The 22,779-nt window shown below is 43.8% G+C and overlaps 1 protein-coding gene across 1 annotated transcript; it reads right to left on the bottom strand.

Moving 5' to 3' along the window:
- Positions 1-795: 795 nt before the first annotated feature.
- Positions 796-14,448, bottom strand: LOC118400906 (synaptopodin 2-like protein). The gene is made up of 4 exons (XM_035797911.2): positions 14,095-14,448; positions 10,913-11,064; positions 9,081-9,823; positions 796-7,096 (listed from the first exon to the last, which is right to left on the bottom strand). Exons 1-4 carry the CDS (start codon positions 14,194-14,196, stop codon positions 4,401-4,403), a joined length of 3,693 nt encoding a protein of 1,230 aa, XP_035653804.1. The 5' UTR covers positions 14,197-14,448; the 3' UTR covers positions 796-4,400.
- Positions 14,449-22,779: the final 8,331 nt, after the last annotated feature.

The raw sequence follows: 22,779 nt of genomic DNA, 5'->3' as shown, positions 1-22,779 counted from the left end.
GGTGATTATAAGGTTGCATAAACATGAGTAGTGCTATCCCCCCACCATTTTCAAATTTGTTTTCTGAATATATAAATAAGGAAGATTAGCTGCTTCTACAGGACAAAGATCGAATCGTACTACACCGGCTCCGACGCTCGTCGAATGTGGCAGGGCTTGCAAACTATTACAGACGACAAAGGGAAACACAGAGGCGACTCTGGGATGATGGCCTTCTAGGCAGAGTTGCAAATAAAAAGCCATATCTCAGATTGGCCAATTAAAAAAATATAAGATAGGCAAAATAACACAGACAGTGGAAAAAGGAACTCTGCCTAGAAGGCCAGCATCCCGGAGTCGCCTCTTTACTGTTGACGTTGAGACTGGTGTTTTGAGGGTACTATTTAATGAAGCTGCTAGTTGAGTACTTGTGAGGCGTGTGTTTCTCAAACTAGACACTCTAATGTACTTGTTCTCTTGCTCAGTTGTGCATTGTTTGTTAGGCTACCTTTTACAATTTAAAGACACATTTCTGGCTGTAGAATCTGTGTTATAATTGGGTTTACTGTAAATGTTTTGAATATCACATGGGCATTCTCTAAAACAGAGAGACAGACGATAGATACTCCGATGGTGTAATTGAATTGGATAAAAATGTGTTGTTTTGGGGAAACAAGGCATTGTGTTTGCATGTCGATTTCTACCCTGTTCTAGACTGGTTTTCTGTCGTACAATAATATTGTGTATCTGATAATTGCAGTGTCACACAGTGAACGACAGGGAGCAGTGTGGAATCAAATGATTCAGACAATTGGAGACATGTCTATGTTTTATTCCTCTAAAAAAGGCTTATCTCTCAGTCAGTGAAAAGCTCTTACTGCGGCTTCATTATTAACAGACATTTTCACACTCAAATTATAGGTCTATTATTGTATTTTTACACATATGCACAACATATTGCATACTTTAAAACCCATAATGACATAAACACAACACAACCCTGTTGGGTTAAATTAGATTTATACATTTGAAAAACAACTAAAAATAACAACCATTTACCACCATCAGAAAGGTATGAGTCATGAACCCTGTCAGTGAATGGGGGTCGTATCCATATCCAAAAGCCTGTATGTATTTGCAGTTAATTGCCATCAGCTGTTACGGTTATGGTCCCATTCATGATTGGGTTCATTCTCTGTCAACTCTCCCATTTTATACACTACCTGATCACCTCCATGTTTCAGAGGCACCAATGTGGTTGTCCCTCTTCTCTCTCTATCCTCCTCCCTCACTAGGCCTCAGAACGAACCCAGGCTTTCCGAGTCACTTTCTTGTCATTTCTAACGGCTGTGGGAAATCCTTGACAAATCCAAACTAAAGTTTTTCTCTCATTTCACACTTTGACATATCTCCCCTCCTCTAAATGCCAGTGAGGACCTTGACTCTGGGTTTATAACCAAACCCCTTTAAAACATTTGGCAGGGACCATATGTCCCTGCTGCTTCCATATCCACAGCCCCTCTCGTGTTTTTAACACTTCAGTCACAAAAAAAAATACACATCCATCATTAGTGTCATTTGTTTTAATGCAACTTGAGCGGTGGCATGGACACCAGACATCCAGAAAGGGCACACTAGTCTGGGAAGTGCTAGGTTAATGTGTTCATCCAGTTCGGTTCGCTGTCTGATCAGCTCTGCAAATAGGCAGTGACAGGATAGCAAGACACCTGTTGACTACGAGCCCAGCCAAAACAGATAGCGTTTCTCGCTGACCACTGGGAGCCAGGGATCTGACCACCAACACAAACACTCAGAACACAGAGAGGTCTAACAGAACTTCTCCCTCCTCTCATCTTCCAAGGAGGGCTTAAGTGTACTGGAAGGGAGCTCCAGCCCTAGATCCATTAAATATTAGACCTAGCCATTGCCCAATGAAAAATGAGCAATGACCTCTTTTGGAGAGGTCCAAATGTCAGTGGTTTCCTCTGAGTGAAGCATCATGGTGCTTGGCACTCGTCTGATGGTGCTCACATTGAATCAGCGCTGCTCTGAACCCCCCTGTTTTCACCACTCTCTGTGTTTGCCTCACCTCTTCCTCCTCTGTCCTCTCATCAGAGAGGGAAGACACAGGAACTCAGCAATCCTCCTGTGATATTTCTTAAAATAAATCCTACATGTCAACATTTCAAGTTTCAAAGAATAATTCAGTACAGACTTTCTCACTACCATGGCCCTTTAAACAGTATTTAGCTGACTGTGTAGAAAGATAAGCCTTACACAACCTCCTCCAGGACAGGCATACAGTGGGTAGATGACTGTGTATGTGTGACGTGACTGGACCAAATTCTCTATTCAAATGTCCTGATAGACAATGATTCAACAGACAAACCAGACAAACACACGTCAGAAACAGCATGTGCGACAAGCAAGCTCATTTGTGACTGCAATCACATGGATGACTATGATTTAAAGTCTATCATAGTGCTTAGTTTACCTCATGCAAACCATCCTGATCTTGCGAGATCAGGGATGGTTCGTATGAGGCTAGTTCTTAGTGACGTTTTGATAGCCAATTACCTGCACAAACCAAAGGGTTGAAAATAATCAAATGAATGGAAACACATTTCTGAGTTTCAGCAATCAACCATCTTTCTAGTGAGGGTTTCAAATGATTACAATCCAACACACTTAATACAGTGGCTTGTGAAAGTATTCACCCCACTTGGCATTTTTCCTATTTTGTTGCCTTACAACCTGGAATTAAAATAGATTTTTGGGAGGTTTGTATCATTTGATATATACAACATGCCTACCACTTTGAAGATGCAAAATCTTTTTTAATTGTGAAACAAACAAGAAATAAGACAAAAAAACTGAAAACTTAAGCGTGCATAACTATTCACCCCCCAAAGTTGATACTTTGTAGAAACACCTTTTGCAGCAATTACAGTTGCAAGTTTCTTGGGGTATGTCTCTATAAGATTTTTGCCCATTCTTCAAGTCGGATGGGTTCTGCTGGTGTACAGCAATCTTTAAATCATACCACAGATTCTCAATTTGATTGAGGTCTGTTCGAAAATTTGATAGAGTTTTGGGCTTTGACTCGGCCATTCCAAGACATTTAAATGTTTCCCCTTAAACCACTCAAGTGATGCTTTAGCAGTATGCTTAGGGTCATTATCCTGCTGGAAGGTGAACCTCCATCCCAGTCTCAAATCTTTGGAAGACTAAAACAGGTTTCCCTTAAGAATTTCCCTGTATTTAGCACCATCCACCATTCCTTCAATTCTGACCAGTTTCCCAGTCCCTGCCAATGGAAAACATGCCCACAGCATGATGCTGCCACCACCATGCTTCATTGTGGGGATGGTATTCTCAGGGTGATGGAGGTGTTGGGTTTGTGCCAGACATAGCTTTTCCAAAAAGCTCAATTTTAGTCTCATCTGACCAGAGTACCTTCTTCCATGTGTTTTGGGAGTCTCCCGCATGCCTTTTGGTGACCACCAAACGTGTTTGCTTAATTTTCCTTTAAGCAATGGCTTTTCTTCTGGCCACTCTTCTGTAAAACCCACCTCTGTGGAGTGTATGGCTTAAAGTGATCCTATGGACGGATACTCCAATCTCTGCTGTGGAGCTTTACAGCTCCTTCAGGGTTATCTTTGGTCTCTTTGTTGCCTCTCTGATTAATGCCCTCCTTGCCTGGTCTGTGAGTTTTGGTGGGCGGCCCTCTCTTGGTAGGTTTGTTGTGGTGCCATATTCTTTCAATTTTTTAATAATGGATTTAATGGTGCTCTGTGGGATGATCAAAGTTTCTGTTTTTTTTATAACCCAACCCTGATCTGTACTTCTCCACAACTTTGTCCCTGGCCTGTTTTGGAGAGCCCCTTGGTCTTCATGGTGCCACTTGCTTGGTGGTGCCCCTTGCTTAGTGGTGTTGCAGACTATGGGGCCTTTCAGAACAGGTGTATATATACTGAGATCATGTGACAGATCATGTGACACTTAGATTGCACACAGGTGGACTTTATTTAACAAATTATGTGACTTCTGAAGGTAATTGGTTGCACCAGATCTTATTTAGGGGCTTCATAGCAAAGGGAGGAAATACATATGCAAGCACCACTTTTCCGTTTGTAATTTTCTTTTCATTTCACTTCACTAATTTGGACCATTTTGTGTATGTCCATTACAAAATCCAAATAAAAATCAATTCAAATTACAGGTTGTAATGCAACAAAATAGGAAAAATGGGGGGTGAATACTTTTGCAAGGCACTCATAAAAACATTTTTGTTAGGTACGGAACAAGCTCATTGATCAGTATTTGACCACCTTATTACTTTATTGTTTTGCAGATATTTGTTTTATGGCTGAGATGTGACCAGTTTTTAGTGACAGACAAGGTCTCCCACTCCCACCTGATCACATGGCACCTGGTCTCCACACACACGGCTGGACGCCCACCTTGGTGGCGATGAAGCGGGGTTTTGGCGCCTGCATGGCATTCGCCCTTAGGGGAGTGGGAAGGTTAGCAAGGAAACTAAGCTCAGGGGCACTCTGAAACTGCTTGGCTCCTTGGAGCCCACTGTAGGACACTCCAGGATAGGGTGCTGGGATGGAGTTGGAGTTGGAGTTGCGGACAGGGGTAACATTGATTCTGGGCAGTCCAGGCAGGCCCCCTGAATAGGTAGGAGCAAGGACGGAAGGTGAGGCAGAGACAGGAGCTGGGGCAAAGAAATGGGCAGGGGGTGGGGAGAGAGGAGCAGGGGTTGGAGAGATCATATCGGAGCGAGTCAGGCGTTCTCCCAGCGTTGTGGCTGAGCGAGGAGCGATCACGGTGGGGGCTAGGCTCGGGGCTGACATGGGCGTGGGTGTGGAGAAGCGCTTGATCTCATACACACGGGCCGCTTTGACTGGGATCTGTCTGGGAGGGGTCATGGTGCTGCCCACCATAGTAGTGTACCCTCCCTGCTGCTGCCTCTGGTCCTGGTAGGAGGGAATCGCCGACAGCTTGGCAACACTACCCCCGAACATAGCTGAGTTGAGCTGGTAAGGCTGCCTTCTCATGAAATCCAGAGCTTTGATTCCCTCCCTCTGAAAGGCGATCCCTCCTTTGCCTCCCCAGTCCCCCCTGTCAGACCTGCTGGTATCTCTCTGTGGCCCCACAGGACAGGAAGGGGCCAGCAGAGGGTTGTAGCCGATAGGCGGGGGAGCGCGGATGTTGGGGGATAACTTCCACTGTGAGTTGATATTGGGATTGGGAGCATCCTGGGGCCCGACCCCTGGGCGGGAGACCTCCAGCCGGTAGGCGGTCTCCTGTGGAGTGTCTACCACATACCGGTCCATGCGGCTCTGCCTGCGGGCAAACAGCTGAGCCCCCTTGCCTTCTTCCTGGGGGATCTGAGGGGCCTCGTGGATGACCCTAGGTTTGGGGGCCACCAGTGGAGGCATCCTTCCCCGGCAGACTTCAGCACCCTGGTCTTCTTCTTTACCAGACTCAAAGCCCATCACACTCTCTGAGTAGCTTCTGTAGAGGGGTCTGTCATCCAGGTTCTGCACCATGTTCAGCAGGTCAGGGTTGGGAGAGTTCTTCTTCTCAGCAGGTACTTGAAACATGGGCCTCCTGCCGCTGCGCCGACGAGCCTCCAGGAGGATGCCGGTACGACCACCAGGGGCAGGTGGGACCTTGGATATGGGGGATCTGAGTATAGGTGTTGGAGTTGTGGGGTTTGGGAGTGGGACAACTGAGACAGAAGCTTGGGGCATCTGGGCAACAGAAACTTGAGGTTGGTGTATGGGGTCAAAAGACACTGGAGCTGGGGCTGATTGAGCCACTGAGACTGGGGCTTGGGGTAGGGGTGCACCTGAGAATGGTGATGAGGGTGGAATTGAGGGTACATTGGCAAATGATCCTGGAGGTGGGGGTATGGGGCCACCTGAGAATTGTACTGGGGGTGGAGGTATGGCTGTGAAGGAAGCCTGTGGAACAGAGGGCATGGGTGGTTCTGCCAGGTTCTCCACAGAGAAGGCAGGACGAGGATGAGTCGCCAGTGCTGAGGCTGAGGTGGAGAAGGGTCCTCTGCACACAGAGGACGGGGGAGAGAAGAAGGCGGGATTTCCACTTGGAGGCGGCTCTGATGAGGTGGAGAAGGGAGGTCCTACAATAGACACCGAGGTCGCCGGGCGCGGGGCGCTTTTGGTGATGACGGGGCGGAACACAACAGGAGCGGTGGCGGCTCGGTTGGTCACGAATCCTGGGTTGAAGGGGCGGGCTGTTCTGTTGAGAACAGAGCTGAAGGAGAGTTCTGGCAGCGGTGTTTGGGGTGGAGGTATGTGAGTGGTTAAGATCGACACTTGGGTGGTGATTGGGTTGGATGCCACAGTCAAGGGTGACATCACCATGCCAGCCGTGCTCACTGGAGAGTAGGCGACGTCTCCATTAGCCATGCTGTAGGCAGTAGGAGCAGCTGGGGCCGGTGCCATAGGCCCCTCTGCCACAGACCGAGCCTCCTCCTGGAAGGCTACAGGGGGCGGTGGTGCCATAGGCTGCTGAGGCTGGTACATCGGTGGTTGTGTTTTTGGCTGGGGCTGGCTCTGTGCATATGGCTGAGGCTGCTCCTGGATCTGTAGTTGGTTCGGTGATTGGGTCCTTATCTGAGGTTGGGCGGCAGCCACCTTCTTGGCGTGCTCGGCCGCCCTCTTCCTCTGCTGCTCAAACAGCTGGGCGCCCTTCCCAGAGATGTCACTCAGGCCGGGACTGGGGGCATCTTCTGCCCCGTCCCCTCGCTCTCCACCTGCGGTCGCCCTCTTCTCCAGCGCATCCAGGTAGTCACTGTCCCAGGTGGTGTCGGGGGCGGCCGAGAAGCCATCCTCATCAAACTCCGACTCGCTTCCTGGGAAGAGACCATCTTCCTCTGGGGAATTGTGCTGCATGTCCTCGTCCACGCTGCCGAAGCTGGTCAACGTGTACTTCTTGGAGCGCTGCCTGCGCTTCTTGAACATCAGCACGCCCTTGGAGTTGGGGTTGGGGGCGTCTGTCAGAAGGGAGGCGATAGAGCGGCACTTGGTTCTGGCCTCCTTCACCTTTTTGTCTTGAACCGTGTCACCCCGGTTCAGTTCTGTAGGGGTAAGAGAGCATGTTTTAGGGTGGGCATGTCTGTAGAAATGCTATTACTGTTTCTATGTCATCTTGGTTAGGGTCATTTCTGGTTTCAGTCCAGTCGCTACAACTTTAAAAAAGCTCTGGGTGAAATGTATTTTCAATTCTTTAATAGGAGTTATAATTCATCTGAACTGATTAACTTAAATTGGAACTGAATCTAACATATTATATACAAAAATACCACGGGATAGTCTTTTATAGGGTGGACTTTGATGCATTGACGACAGTAAAGGGGGATTTTTTTTTACTAGTGATGAACGACCAGATGTAACCTTTAAATGGAGAACTCAGCATGACACCAGGTTCTAAAAACAACAGGGAGAGTCTTCAACAAGCATCCATCTTCTAAGATGCTACCAGAGCACATTTGGTAAAATGACTGGCAAGCCACAGGCTTTTCACATTAACCAAGGTAATGGAAACATCCCTAGTTCCCAGCTACTAACTTCACCAAATAGCAGAAAGTGAGTGTTAACAGAAAGTCCCATCATCTAGGCAGAGGTTGTACATTTCAATTAATTTGTTATGGTTTTAATTAGCGTAGGGAGGCTAAATCTATGATCCCAATGTGCCCAACCATGTAAGGATTTGTTATTTAATTTGTCACCGGCAGTGTCCCTGAACAGGACATGTGAATGTCAACCTGTAATTAGGGACACCTAGGGATTAATGGCATTTTATTTCAATAACTTCTTAAAAAAGCAACTTCTTCTGTCCTGAAGTTGACGACTGACAGGTGGACATGTAATTATTTTCCATTTATGTACTTTGTCAGGAGTTTATTATTGGCATAAAGTATGAAATGATCACATACTCTACAGTAGATAACAGAGATTCTCTGTTATTGTAACAAAGCATTTTTATATATGGAATTTCCCTTGAATCATTTAGTCCATCTGTCCAGGGATCGTCTTTGCTTGACAAAAAGACTCCAGCTACTTATGTGATCCTGCTTTAGGTGGCTTTTCAAAATGAGTTTTAGTGGCTGATATGTTTTCTCACACCGACATAACTGATTCATTTGACTGATCCGTTCTTGGCCTTATCTGAAAACCATACATTTCTGTGTTCCTTTGGACTAAGTGTAGCGTTTGAAACATCTGTGACGAAACGTCATCCCATAGCAAACCTCTTAAACTCTGATACACAAACATGCATTCATCAGCTGTTAGCCCAGGTCACTGGTCCATACATCAACTGCCTGACAGACTGATCAGAGCAGAGGGCAACCCCGCCTCACTATTATTAGCTATTGGTGTATCGGTGCCTAACCATCCGGCCAAAGACACCACGTGTGTGTATTTTGTATATTCATATGTGTATGAATGGAATGTGATCATATTTTGTTTACTCACTTTTACACGTGTCTTACTTATACATGTAAATATGTATGTTTTTCTTAAACGTACCCTTGTTTTTATTTCAGTCTTAGCGAGATGTAGCCAGACATGAACAATGGAGGGGAATATAGTGGAGGAGAAGGACAGAAGTGATATATAAAAGTGGTCAAAGAGGGAAAGTGAGACAGGGGAGAAGGACTCTGCTATTTGATACCAGATAGCAGCTGCATGGAAATGCTTTTCCCAGTTCATACATGCAGTGCTCAGGTTACCGGGCAACTGAACCAGGGGACAAATATAGCCCCTGTTCTACGTAGAAGGGACCGCCTCGAAATGGCCCCTTGCAGACTAATGCTGCCTCATGGGGAACACTCTGCCTTTACCTGAGAGGACAATGTCATTTGTAGAATACGTAGAATGTATGCACCATACGTAGAATGTATGCACACATGACTGTAAGTCGCTTTGGATAAAAGCGTCTGCTAAATGGCATATATTATTATATTATTATTATATTATTTGTTATGCAGTGACAACCACAACTAGCCATTACAGTAACAAATCCCGTATCACCCCATGGGTCATGATTTGTTTACTCACTGGCTTGCTTGGCCTTGTCCATGTAGGTGACACTGAGCTCCTCGTCCAGAGGGGTGTCTATAGGCCCCACCATGGGCACCATCTGCCTACGGGAGCTCAGCTGCATGGCTTCCTTTGCCCTCTCGGGTGACACTAGTGGGACAACGTTGGATGGCTCCTGGAAGGTTCTGTCCTCCTCCATCACTCTGTCCTGCCCTGAGACCTGGTCCTCAACCGAGGAGATGATGGAGGATGTCTCTGTGGAGGTCTGGGAGGACCACATCCCTGGAGGGGGCTGGTGGATCACCTCCCTGCGGGCCACCCCTGGCAGGCCCTCCCCCCCTCCTCTGCCATCCAGTAACCCGTGGCCCAGGAGCCCTGGGTAGACCCGGGCATCTGGGGCACTGTCATAGCCGCTAAACTCTGAGGTCTCCCCTCCCTCCGGGGAGGCTCTACCGAAGGCTTTTCCGGGTAAGTTGCTGGGATTTCTGTGCTTCTGCCTCCTCTGCCTCTCGTTGGCAGCCACTTCTGCGTCACTGTCTGTCTCCCCATAGTAGGCCTCGCTGCCTGGGGGCGAGGTGAGGCATCTGCGCACCATGGGGGATAGGAGGGAGGACCTGCCATGGGGGACCTCCATGACAGTGGCTGTGTGGTGCAGTCTGGAGGAGGGGGACATGGCGCGCAGGGTGGCTCGATACTCTTTGTCGATACGGGGTGATGGGGCGCGGGTCAATAGCACCACGGACTGGAAGCCTGCCGGCGCCCTGGAGGAGCAAATTCACAGTTACTTAGCTATTGTTGGTCATACTGTTCTGGCTTATCCTATTTGTGTAGCACTTAATGATGGTTTAGCACTTAATGATGGAGTAAAACTTAATGTTTGATTAAAACTTAATGATTGAGTAAAACTTAATGCTTGATTAAAACTTAATGATTGAGTAAAACTTAATGATGGAGTAAAACGTAATGATGGAGTAAAAATGAATGATGGAGTAAAAGTTAATGATTGATTCAAATGTAATGATGGAGTAAAACTTAATGATGGAGTAAAACTTAATGATTGATTCAAATGTAATGATGGAGTAAAACTTAAAACCGCTTAAGGATCGGACCCTTTTTTTTCCCTTTTCGCATACCCATACCCAAATCTAACTGCCTGTAGCTCAGGCTCTGAAGTAAGGATATGCATATTCTTGGTATCATTTGAAAGGAAACTCTTTTAAGTGTGTGTAAATGTGAAAGGAATGTAGGAGAATGTAACACAATAGATCTGGTAAAAGATAATACAACCTTTCTTTAGTCATCTTTCAAATGCAAGAGAAAGTCCATAATGTATTATTCCAGCCCAGTTGCAATTTTGATTTTGGCCGCGAGATGGCAGCAGTGTATCCGCAAAGTTTTAGACTGATCCAATGAACCATTGCATTTCTGTTCAAAAATGTGTATCAAGACTGCCCAAATGTGCCTAATTTGTTTATTAATAGGTTTTCATGTTCAAAGCTGTGCACTCCTCAAACAATAGCATGATATTATTTCACTGTAATAGCTACTGTAAACTGGACAGTGCAGTTAGATTAACAAGAATTTAAGCTTTCTGCCAATATCAGATATGTCTATGTCCTGGGAAATGTTCTTGTTACTTACAACCTCATGCTAATCGCATTAGCCTATGTTAGCGCAACCATTCCGTAGGGGACCCACCAATCCTGAAGTTAATGATGAAGTAGCCCTTCACGATGGAGTAAAACTTTATGATGGAGTAGCACTGTATGCTAATATAGTATGTAAAACAATGTGTTAGCAGCAGGGTTATTTGACAGACCCATCAATGGTGATTGTAACTGCTCTCTGACCTCTTGACCTGGATGTGGAGTATTCCTGGGGAGTTGTCGATTATGGTCATGGCCTGGGCGTGGGACAGACCTCCACATGGCTGGTCGTTGATGGACACCAGCTCATCCCCCTCCCGCAGTCCTGCTCTGCACGCCTTACTGCGCTTACGCACCTACACCAGCAGAGATGCAAAATATCACACACAGTATTCAATATGAGACTGCCAACAGCACCCATTACGAAACTCTCTCTTCATTACGATCTCTTTATCTATATAACGATCACTCTCCCTCTCTAACTATTTATCTCTGTCATCTCTCCTATTACATGAAAAGTGATACTGCATGGAGAGCATGACAAAGCTGCTCTTGATGTCTAGTCTTGATGACTTGCTCTGACAGCTTGGACGTGCTACAGACATTGCCCACAACCGTGCTTCTACACCTGCATTGCTTGCTGTTTGGGGTTTTAGGCTGGGTTTCTGTACAGCACTTTGAGATATCAGCTGATGTACGAAGGGCTATATAAATCAATTTGATTTGATTTTGATTTGAACCTGTGGCAGAAGTGAAACCCTCTTACCCACTTTATCAGGGAAATGCTAGCCAGCACCTCTACTCCCCCATGTACTCTCCCTCTATTTGTGTACAGGGTCAACCGATAGGCAGCAGCTTACCAGTCCTATGCTATTATACTGTGTACATGTAAGTTGTGTAGTACCTAGTATATTGCAAAGGAATTTATTCATACTAGACCCCTAGAGGTTACTCTAGGATATGATACTGAAAACATCTGCATATTGAATAGGTTAGGGCTACAAATACTGTGCACGTGTTCATTGTTTGGATCTGAGGCCGGGTATACAGGGTTCAACCCAATTCATCACTATAAGAATATTCAGGGCTGACATTGTTGACCCGTAATTATATCACAGGTCCCAGTTAGTTAAGCCTATCAAAGTGGCCCTGACTTTGTGTTGCTACTTGAGCAAGGGGACATTGATAAGTCAATCAGTCACCTTGTGGTCTTAGCTCCTGGCTGCTGCCCCTGTATCAAAACACACACACGCACGTGCAGATTCACATGTGCACACACAAACACACACACACACACACACACACACACACACACACACACACACACACACACACACACACACACACACACACACACACACACACACACACACACACACACATAACATGATTATTCCGTCTCCATTTCTGAGGTCAGGGGTCATACGCTTTCAGATTGGCCACCACAGACACAGCTGTCTGTTCAGATAAGGCGAGATGACGTCCTAAGCTCCTGTGCAACTCACCTCCATGTTGGATTATGATCTACAATTTTTGAGGAACCATTATTCTAAGGGCTCTAATAATAATATTGTTCTCTATTATGCAATTCAGGAAGTAGGGTACGGCCGTCATGTTGATGCAACCAATGAGATCTCAAGAGCGTGTGCATGTTGAAGCTACATGACCTAGAACCCTCAAACACAACTCTGGACCTCGGAGCCAGTTCCACTGCATTTTTACATTGTTCCCCTCTAATCAGGGACTGCTTCAGACCTGGGACACCAGGTGTGTGCAATTATCAGGTAGAAGAGAAAACCAGCAGGCTCCGGACCTCGTAGGGTAAGAGTTGAATACCCCTGACCTATAAGAACCTTTTACTCTGGTAGAAACTGGATACATCAGTGATTACATTGACGCGTGTGAAGATAGAGTATTTTGTCTTTGTTTTGGAGCACTGGCAAAGAATACAGCCTTCACTAGGCTGAAACACACACCTTAGTGAGTCACCCCTCAACCCAGAGTAGCCAGGTTGAAAAGCAAACTATTCTCAGTTAACACTCAGTAAATGTGGTTCCAGTGTGTGTGTGTGTGTGTGTGTGTGTGTGTGTGTGTGTGTGTGTGTGTGTGTGTGTGTGTGTGTGTGTGTGTGTGTGTGTGTGTGTGTGTGTGTGTGTGTGTGTGTGTGTGTGTGTGTGTGTGTGTGTGTGTGTGTGTGTGTGTGTGTGTGTGTACACTGTATGCACTAAAATAACCTATCTAGAAAAAGGACTTCTATTCAGATGGGCAGAGAATAGATCCAACAGATATACTTTGATGTGAATCCTTCCTGAACTGTGAACTGATATGCTGTATGTACAGTATCTATGACAACTTTGATGAGCTGAATAACCTCTTGTGAATGTGTGCAGTGACTGACTGAGAACCAGCCACTCAGCCAATGATGACCTTCTGCAAATGATGACCCTGATCTGTCCAACATCGGCGTAATCATGCACCAAAAGCTTTATGGAAAACAGTACTTCATGTGTATTTTACAGCTAGATATTTTTTCCCCCATGTCATTAGGGCTTCATGATCAAAATCCACATAGCACTAAATGATATGTCTGCATAGAAACACACTATTTCTTACACACCCAAGATCTATGACTACTGATATGAAAGGTGATTAAAGAAAAAACATACCACATGGGAGGTTGAGAGGGGTTGCTACATACCCACATGAACAAATACTACAGTTGACTATGGAATACTACAGTACTTACTATAGAATTCTGTAGTAAACTGTAGGATACCATACTACACTGTAGTATCCCTCGATCATGTGTATTACTTACTATAGAATGTTGTCGTATACTGTAAAAGACTATAGTAAATACTACAGTATAATCTGTGAAAAACTCTGCAAAAACACCACTTTTTTAAACTATTATATTAAATATTATACTATTATTAAATATTACAGTATTTAATTTTCATATACCCTGCCTATTCCCTCCCCCATATCCCAACACTACATTCAAAACTATAGTATATAAATATAGTAATACTAAAGTATTTAGACCAGAGTAATATAGATTTTTTTTTTAATGGGTACATTCCAAGCAGTAGAACTTTAAAGTTCAACAGCTCTATCAATCACTCCAATGTCTACACATGAGACCCATTCCAGAACAGACACATGAGTCATCCTCAGGCCTTTCGGTCACTGCCCATGGTGGCAGCCAATATTCCATCCGAACCACATTCACAACCCTTCATATCCCACTAATTCCAGACTCCATACAGTATATCATAGAATGTACTGTCATCGTAAAAAACGAACCCCCACCATTTTTTTCTGCTATTATTCAGAATGTATCCTTTGTAACAGTTTTACCATCCTATCTTTCACTGAAGCCATACCTTGGCCACCTGAAGTGGTTTCTGGTGCTCCACGCCCCCCTGCAGACGAAAGCCCCATGGTGCTCCACCGGACAAGGTGATTACAACCTCTTCTGACACCATTATTGTGTGATACCTTCCCCTTTTTTGTGTTTCTGTCCGTTTGTCTGTCTTTTTTGTCTTTCTGGGGCGGGGGGGCCCTCAATGCGTTTGCTCCATAGTTGTCAGGGCCCCCTTAGAGGGCTCTGTCCACTCTCCTTCAGCTATAATGTCCTGGAGCTGATTTCTCTCAGCCCGTACTCTGGCACCTGGGCACACATACACACACTCTCCCCATTGACACCCACACATGCCCACACACACTCTGAGTATGAGCAATGCTGATAGGGTTGCAGGCTGGAGGAGCTGAAATAAAGAGAGAGAGGGGGGGGGGAGGGAGGGAGAGGGAGGGAGAGAGAAAGAGAGAGGGGGGAGGGGAGAGGGAGAGAGAGAGAGAGAGAGAGAGAGAGAGAGAGAGAGAGAGAGAGAGAGAGAGAGATAAATAAATAAATAAATAGAAGAGAAAAAGAGAGAGGGAGAGAGAGAGAGAGAGAGAGAAATAAATAGAGGGAGAGAGAGAGAGAGAAGAGAGAGAGGGAGAGAGAGAGAGAGAGAGAGAGAGAGAGAGAGAGAGAGAGAGAGAGAGAGAGAGAGAGAGAGAGAGAGAGAGAGAGAGAGAGAGAGAGAGAGGGGGGAAAGGAGAAGATAGGATGGGGTGAGAGACCTGTGTCTGCTGACAGAGGAATGCTGGCCTGGGTGAGTGAGGAGGGGTTCTAACTGCACACTTGTCCTGTCACTAAGACAGCAGAGTTAAATTTTCTTTCTATTTAACCTACATTTTATAAAGGAGTCATACTGAGACCAAGGTCGCTTTCACAGATGAGCCCTGAATTACAAAAATTACAGAAATACACACATCAAAATATAAGTAAAAATAGCAAGCACAAAGAAAACATAGTCATAAAAACCAACACATTCATCAGTAATAAGGTCCTCAATCAGCTTTCTGAATTGCCCTAGAGCCCTCAAACTCAACTCTGGACCTCAAAGCCAGTTCCACTGCATTTTTACATTGTTCCCCTTTAATCAGGGACTGATTTAGACCTGGGACACCAGGTGGGTGAATAATTTTTTTTATTTTTTATATTTAAAAAAAAATATATATATATATATATATATAACCTTTATTTAACCAGGTAGGCCAGTTGAGAACAAGTTCTCATTTACAACTGCGACCTGGCCAAGATAAAGCAAAGCAGTGCGACAAACACAGAGTTACAAATGGAATAAACAAACGTACAGTCAGTAACACAATAGAAAAAAAGTCTATATATAGTGTGTGCAAATGGTGTGAGGAGGTAAGGCAATAAATAGGCCATAGTAGCAAAGTAATGACAATTTAGCAAATGAACACAAATTAACATGCAGAGGATGATGTGCAAGTAGAAATACTGGTGTGCAAAAGAGCAAAAAAAGTAAATAAGGTAGAACAGAAGACCAGTAGGCTCCGGACCTGGTATTGTAAGAGTTGAATAACCCTGCCCTAGAGGCGCCAAAACATCAAATTTAAGAACGTATTGAAGATTGTTCCACAAACAAGGTGCAAGAAAACTAAAAGCTGATTTACGTAACTCAGTAGAGACCAAAGGATTTCCCAGAATCATCCATCCTTGAAACTGGGTGTGGTAACTGATACCGTATGTCTAAAGGTTGGTAATGATGTTTAGGTACAGTGGGAGTTTTTGCAAAAGGGCCTCGTAAATTAAAACATAGCAATATATCAACATACGTGACATCAAGGAGGGCCAACCAAGTTTCTGGTAGAGAACGCAGTAATGATTACTAAAACTGTAACTCGTATTTAATGAAGTGGCAGCTGCATTTATATCAATGATATCGGTATAGTCTAGGACTGGTGGAAACGTCAACTGAATCATCTGCTTTCTACTATTTAGCGAGAGACATGACCTATTAACGTTCTCATCGATATGCTTTTTAAAAGACCGCTTTTTTGTCTTTTCAGATCCCCCAGATATTTGTAAGCAGAAGACCCAATCAATATGGGCACATACAAAGTCCTTAAACCGTCTGAGTTATTTTTATGTGCTCTAGAGACAACATATCAATCAAGGCAGACTGTAGTTCAGATAGAGCCTTGTCAACTGTGGTGGCAATAACATTCACAATAGTATCATCGGCATTCCAGTGCAGGTTACAATTTTATTTTTGACAGACAAGTCAATATTGTTAATGTAAACAGTAAAATATACAGGACCCAGAATCAACCCCTGTGGAACACCTTTCGTTATGTCCCAAAAACCTGATTTAAAGGAACACTCAGCGATCTGACGTAGATGCAGAAAGTAAACAGCATAGTGGGTCAATTTCCTCAACAACTAAGAGCATTGAAGTGCAAGACTCAACTTCTCCGCTAATTTGGTGCCCTGGCTACAACACTGTGAACAACAGGAAGCAAACCTGTACAAATGCGCAGATACTGACTGTGTGAGACCAAAGTCCTGCATCTCGCTCATCTCAATATCTATGGTGCTACTCGTGGCAACGTTATTCCGCTGAGTCTACAATTAACACCATCAGTGGATACACATTGAGTTCCATCTGTCAAGTAACTATTACACCAGTTAGAGGCAGCCTGAAATAGGCCAATTGAGGAAAACCTCTGAATTAGCAGTGAGTAATGAACAGTATCGAAGGTCTTTGACAGGTCAATGAAAGGGCAGCACAATGTTGCCTTTTATACATACAGTTAACCGCATCATGTATAACTAGAGATGTAACAGAGATAGTGCTATGACCTGGTCTAAAACCCAACGGATGTGCATTTAGAATACATTTCATAGATACATGAAGAGGTTGTCAAGGGGTTGTTGATGGATTGTGAATGTGTGCCATTCAGAGGGTGATTGGGCAAAACAAACGATTCAAGTACCTTTGAATGGGGTGTGGTAGTAGGTGCCAGGCGCACCAGTTTGTGTCAAGAACTGAAAAGCTGCTGTTTCTTTTTTTACACTCAACAGTTTCCTGTGTGTATTAAGAATGGTCCACCACCCAAAGGATATCCAGCCAATTTAACACAACAGTGGGAAGCATAGGAGGTAACATAAGCCAGCATCCCCATGGAACGAGTGGGATAAAAGTGTCTGCTAAGTATGCCATGTAGAAGACGCTTTTATCCGAAGCGACTTATAGTTATGTGTGCATACATTTTACGTACGGATGGGCCCGGGAATCAAACATACTATCCGCGGTCGGGGGCCCTAAGTGCAACACAATGAGCCCTGCTCAACAATGTTCTGACTTATGTATTATGGTCAAGGATGTGAAAGTGAGTGTGTGTTGATACTGTGCATGTCCATATAGCACAAAGCAGCAGAGGCCTTTATCAAATAGGAGAGAGTGGGGTAAATTGAGCCAAAGGGGTAAGTTGAGCAACGCTTGTTTCCAGTGGGGACCCGTCATTCAGGGCAGGTGAGGCTCTGCACAGCATCAACACACACTCACATTCACATCCTTTTTGCGATTCATGTTTTTAAAATAAATAAATATGTATATATGTACTGTATATATTTATTGATTTGGGGGGGGGGGCTTGCCTGTTCTGCATGCTATTTTTGCATTAATACCAGTTTGCAAACAATGTAAAAAATATATATGTATATATCATTGAGTTAATAAAGCCGCATACAAACAGGCAGCTCCAAAATGCAGGTGTTTCCGCCGAGCTCAGTGCTTCTGTGGTGGTGGGGCAGGCCAGCAGCAAATAGGAACATTGCACCGTGATTGGCTCAGCACTGCACCATGATTGGCTCAGTGTTCTGTCATTCATGGGGACACTACATCACCGCCTATAGTAAGGGTAGACATCAAGAATGTGAGCCCTTTGGGTCCTGTCATAGACTTAGATTAGAAGTGCCCTTCCAAGAAGGGTCAAGGTCATTGGCCACAGATAAAATGATGTCAAATCACATTATATGTACAGTAGCTTTGATCGGATTGATCATGTCAACATCTTACTTTCAAAGTCTTAGCTAGCAGTCATCATCATTTGTCGACAATCTACTAGCAAATCCTTTTCAATCCCTATCAAAAATGAAGAGAAATTATAGCTAAAACGTATCGGTTGTCATCGGCCATTGGACATAAAGATTACACAACAAGTTAGAAATCGAAAATTCAACAAGGAGTCATTTGGAAGGAATCAGTGGCTAACTGCAAGCATACAAAAGACCGTTGCGCCACCTTCACAAGGCGAGTCCAAAAACATCTTGTATGCTGCTGCATATATTATGTAATATGCAAGGGAGAAATGTATACTGTAGATAAGAAAGTAATATTAAATGTATGTTGTGTAGTAAGCTGTTAGTAGCCCCTGTGCTTCATCCTAATAATTTTCACCAATGTGGTATTGTAAATACATCTACATGTTAGAGCGTTGGGCCAGTAACCGAAAGGTTGCTGGATCGAATCCCTGAGCTGACAACGTACAGATCTGTCATTCTGCCCCTGAGCAAAGCAGTTAACCCACTGTTCCCTGGTTGTCGAAGATGTGGATGTCGATTAAGACAGCCCCTCCGCACCTCTCTGATTCAGAGGGGTTGGGTTAAATGCAGAAGACACATTTCAGTTGAAGCATTCAGTTGTACAATTGACTAGGTATCCCCCTTTCCTGTATCGTTCGTGGCCCGGTGTGTGCTTGTTTGGCTAGTGTTTTGTACAGGTTTGACAGTGCTGCCAATAGTAGTGGTGGTGCTTGGCTTGCAGGTGCAAATCTATAATAGAATTGTGTTATTTGACGTGACAAATTAAAAGCTTATTTAATGCATCAAATACTGTTATATGACATGTTTCTTTTTTGACACGCAATGACCCATACGGCGTTCAATAATTTGGTATATTTCCACCTCTTAATTTCGCCTACTTGTTCTAACTTGGTGGTGAACATATAGCCTATTACCTGTTTTAGAGAAATGTAATCATCAAATATTGCAAGAGCTTTCATTGTCTGTTTATATGCCCCATTTATTTATCCTACGGTTCTGACTTGTACAGAGAATGCACTGTAAGAACGGCCCATGTTCTGAATTCTGTCACCGTACATTTAAAAAGTGCTGATCAAATAGTTATATTGACTACATCCGTCGTAGCTTGCTCATTAATGTCTTAATCGAAATTACGGATAGCCCCTTATCCGCTTGTCGTCCCCATAGTTTGTACATCTCAATTGCCAGCAGAAACCACATTTGATTAAGCAAGTCTGCCATATCAGCTATGTTTTTTAAGGCAGTAAAGGAGGCTAAATGAACTGTTTCGCTGCCAGACAAAACTCCGCTTAAAGCCAGGTGTAGCCATGGTAAGGTGTTGGGACTCTGCTGTTGGGACTCTGCTGTTGGGACTCTGCTGTTGGGACTGCTTTATCTAGGCCCTAACAGATTGTGGGATTTGACCAAATATTTAGGAAGAGGTCATCATTTCATGGAGTCTGTGAAGGAAGAAACCACATGGAAAACGTGGTAAGCAAGCTGGGTAAAAAACAAACAGATTTTCACCAAGTCAAAGATTTCATGACGCTTTTATTAGTTAGGGTCATCATTTAGGGTCTATACAAGCTTCAATGTTAGGTCCTAAACCTAGCATGAAAGTGCATTCTTGTAGCTGTGCAGGCTAATAGAGTAAAAATGTTTGCCTTGGGTTAAATTGAGTCAATGGTCATGGGGTAAGTTGAATCAATGGTTGAGCCAATGGCCAGTTGAGCAAATTGAAGTGTTTTTTTCCCCCAGGCGTAATGCAAGGCATTATCGCTGAGATACGAAGTAACAACAGACGCTATGTTAAAGGAGTTTTAAAAAGTACAGTGTTTGTTTGGTCTTTAGCCTGTGTAAAAATATGTTTTAAAATTATTCAAAGACAAAAAACATGATCGTGATTGTTGATTTGTGTTTGGGAAATAAAGATAGACATGGTTCTAAAAAGGTAGTGGTAATATTTCATTCAGTACAGAAATGTGTAGGCGGCTTAACTTACCCTGTCCCGTGGTTCGACTTACCCCCTACCCGGGGTAGTTTGTGCCAAGAGACAATTTTGGGGGGGAATAGCTATATTTTCAAAACTGTAATGTTTATATGAATTCTGATGATTATTTCCAGGGATACACAACATCCTAAAATATATGTCTATACAATATCTTTGTTTAAAAAATACTATATTTCCTTTGACATAGTGATGCTGAATGTAAAAAAATGGCTCAACTTACCCCACTCTCCACTACCTGGTCTAGTGTAAAGTAAAGCTTTTAAGTCCTATTGATGTGGATTGAATTATCTTTATCCCCCACAGTAGCGCCTATCTATTCAAAGCTGAAATTCATCAACAGTGCTGTGTTTGTGTTACCATGATAGCTTATTCTTTGGCTGTTGTTTTCAGCAGCTGTCTCCATTGCTCAGATCACTAACTGGAGCCTGGCAGAGAGCAGGCCTTATCTAATGTTGAATGCATATCACACCCTCTGCTGATTGGGGTTGGGATTACAGTCTCATGTGTTCAGTTGTCTCTCCCTGTTCCCTAATGTCCTCCTGTTCCATATGCTTTCTATTGGAAGAACTATGGTTGTCATGATTTTTGTCTCCTGTTATTTTATTTTATATTTTGTACAGATTGGTCTATGTGCATTTAGTGCGTCATATGGAAGTGTCAGATAGAGTGGGAGTAGGAGAAAAGAGGACAGCATTTTTTTTTGTCATCACGGGATCTGTAAGGGGTATGTGGGGTAGCAGAGGAAAGATGAGGTCATTTTGACCAGGATGAGATTGGGGCACTCTGGGTTTACATTTTATATTTGAGTCATTTAGCAGATGCTCCAGAGCGACATACATTTAGTGCATTCATCTTAAGTAGGCCTAGGTCTAAGCCCTTAGATCTCAATATCTACTGAGCTAAAATGTGGAATTGTTTAAAGATGGTCATAAAATTTATCATTTAGCCATTTGATTTAGAATTTTAGGACCCCTGAAGGTATATAAAATTATTTTATGAAAGGAAAATACAAGTGCAAGCATTATTTATTTATATAATTTTGGTGGGGGATAATAAGACTGACATGTCTTATTTAAGATACTCTTTGAAGAGGTAGGGTTTCAGACAGTTTCGGAAGATGGGCAGTGGCTCTGCTGTCCTAGCTTCAGGGGGAAGCTCGTTTCTACCATGGGGCGACAGGACAGAGAAGAGTTTTGACTGTGCTGGGCGGGAGCTGTAGGGATGGGAGGCCACGAGACCAGGGCCCGGTTTCCCAATAGCGATAGAATTTAGGCTTACAAGTGTTTTAAAGATACATCTTCGGTCGTTGTAGTAAAGATGTAACATGCATTTTCCAAAACACCAGGCAAAGAGAACAGTCTCTAAGTGTGTCATTGGAGCATGCCATAGAGAGGCTTTTATTCTCTATTTTGGTTAGGCCAGGGTGTGACTAGGGTGGGCATTCTAGTTTCTTTATTTCTATATTTTCTATTTATGTGTGTTTGGCCGGGTGTGGTTCTCAATCAGAGGCAGCTGTCTATAGTTGTCTCTGATTGAGAATCATACTTAGGCAGCTTTGTGTTTTGTGGGTAGTTAGGCACCTGTGTTTTGTGGGTAGTTGTTTTCTGTTTTGTGTTTGCACCAGATAGAACTGTTTCGTTTTGTTCCACTTCGTTTCAGTGTTCAGTTTGAATAAATAATCATGAACACGTACCACGCTGCACTTTGGTCCCCTTCTTCAGACGAGCGTTACAATATGTCGATACTGATAGTGTCAAAAGAAAGGGAGCGCTGCTCTCAGATTAGCTTTCTCCATTCAAATCTTAAATTAACATAATTATTTCACAATAGTGACTACGGATCAGCTCCTATTACAACCTAGTGCAGCAAATATTGAGGTGGCTTTTTCTAATGTAATGCTTACCCAATAAAAATGCACGAAATCACCGATTTGGCACATCATTGTGCACGTTATGCTACAATGAAAGAAAAGAGAAACCTGCACACTGTTCTTGCTAGTATCACTGTTCTTTATTAAGCTTACGCATTGGCCTCAAGGCGTTCATCAGAGCTTTGTAAGTGTTTTTAATCTGCAACCTTATTTAGACATTGCTCCACTCTCATCCGTTCAGTGCATCAAATGTTGCTGTCGTCAAGATAAAAATAAACATGTGTTATCAAATATAACAATTTCATAAATATTCATACAAAGTACATACTTTATTATCATGTACCTGCAACAAAGATACTATAGCTCAGATGTGCGAGTGCCTTATGAATTTTGAGGCTACACATCATGAAATAAATTGAGACAAATTACAGAAAGTAGTCAAATATAACTCAATTGATTGAACATGAATATGATTGAAATAGGCATATCCGGTTTTCATTTTGTCATGCAGAGCGGAACAGGTGAACCCAAGAGCAGACTGGGATGAGGTAACCAAGGTATTTATTGAAACACAGGTGGAGGATGGGGTGCAGGTCAGGGGAAGCTTGGGCGGGTTGCAGGAAGCCAAGTGCGGAAGCTGAGGCTGGAGCGAGAGGGGTTGGGACTGGGTAAGCAGGTCCGTAGAGCAATCCAAGGACGCAATGGATTGGTGGGTTCAGGACAGAGTAACAGGACTGACAAGATGT

This window comes from Oncorhynchus keta, chromosome 2 (assembly GCF_023373465.1).
Source record: "Oncorhynchus keta strain PuntledgeMale-10-30-2019 chromosome 2, Oket_V2, whole genome shotgun sequence".
Taxonomy (NCBI): domain Eukaryota; kingdom Metazoa; phylum Chordata; class Actinopteri; order Salmoniformes; family Salmonidae; genus Oncorhynchus; species Oncorhynchus keta.
Note: the sequence above shows the minus strand (reverse complement) of the source record. Positions and strands in the feature narration are given on the sequence as shown.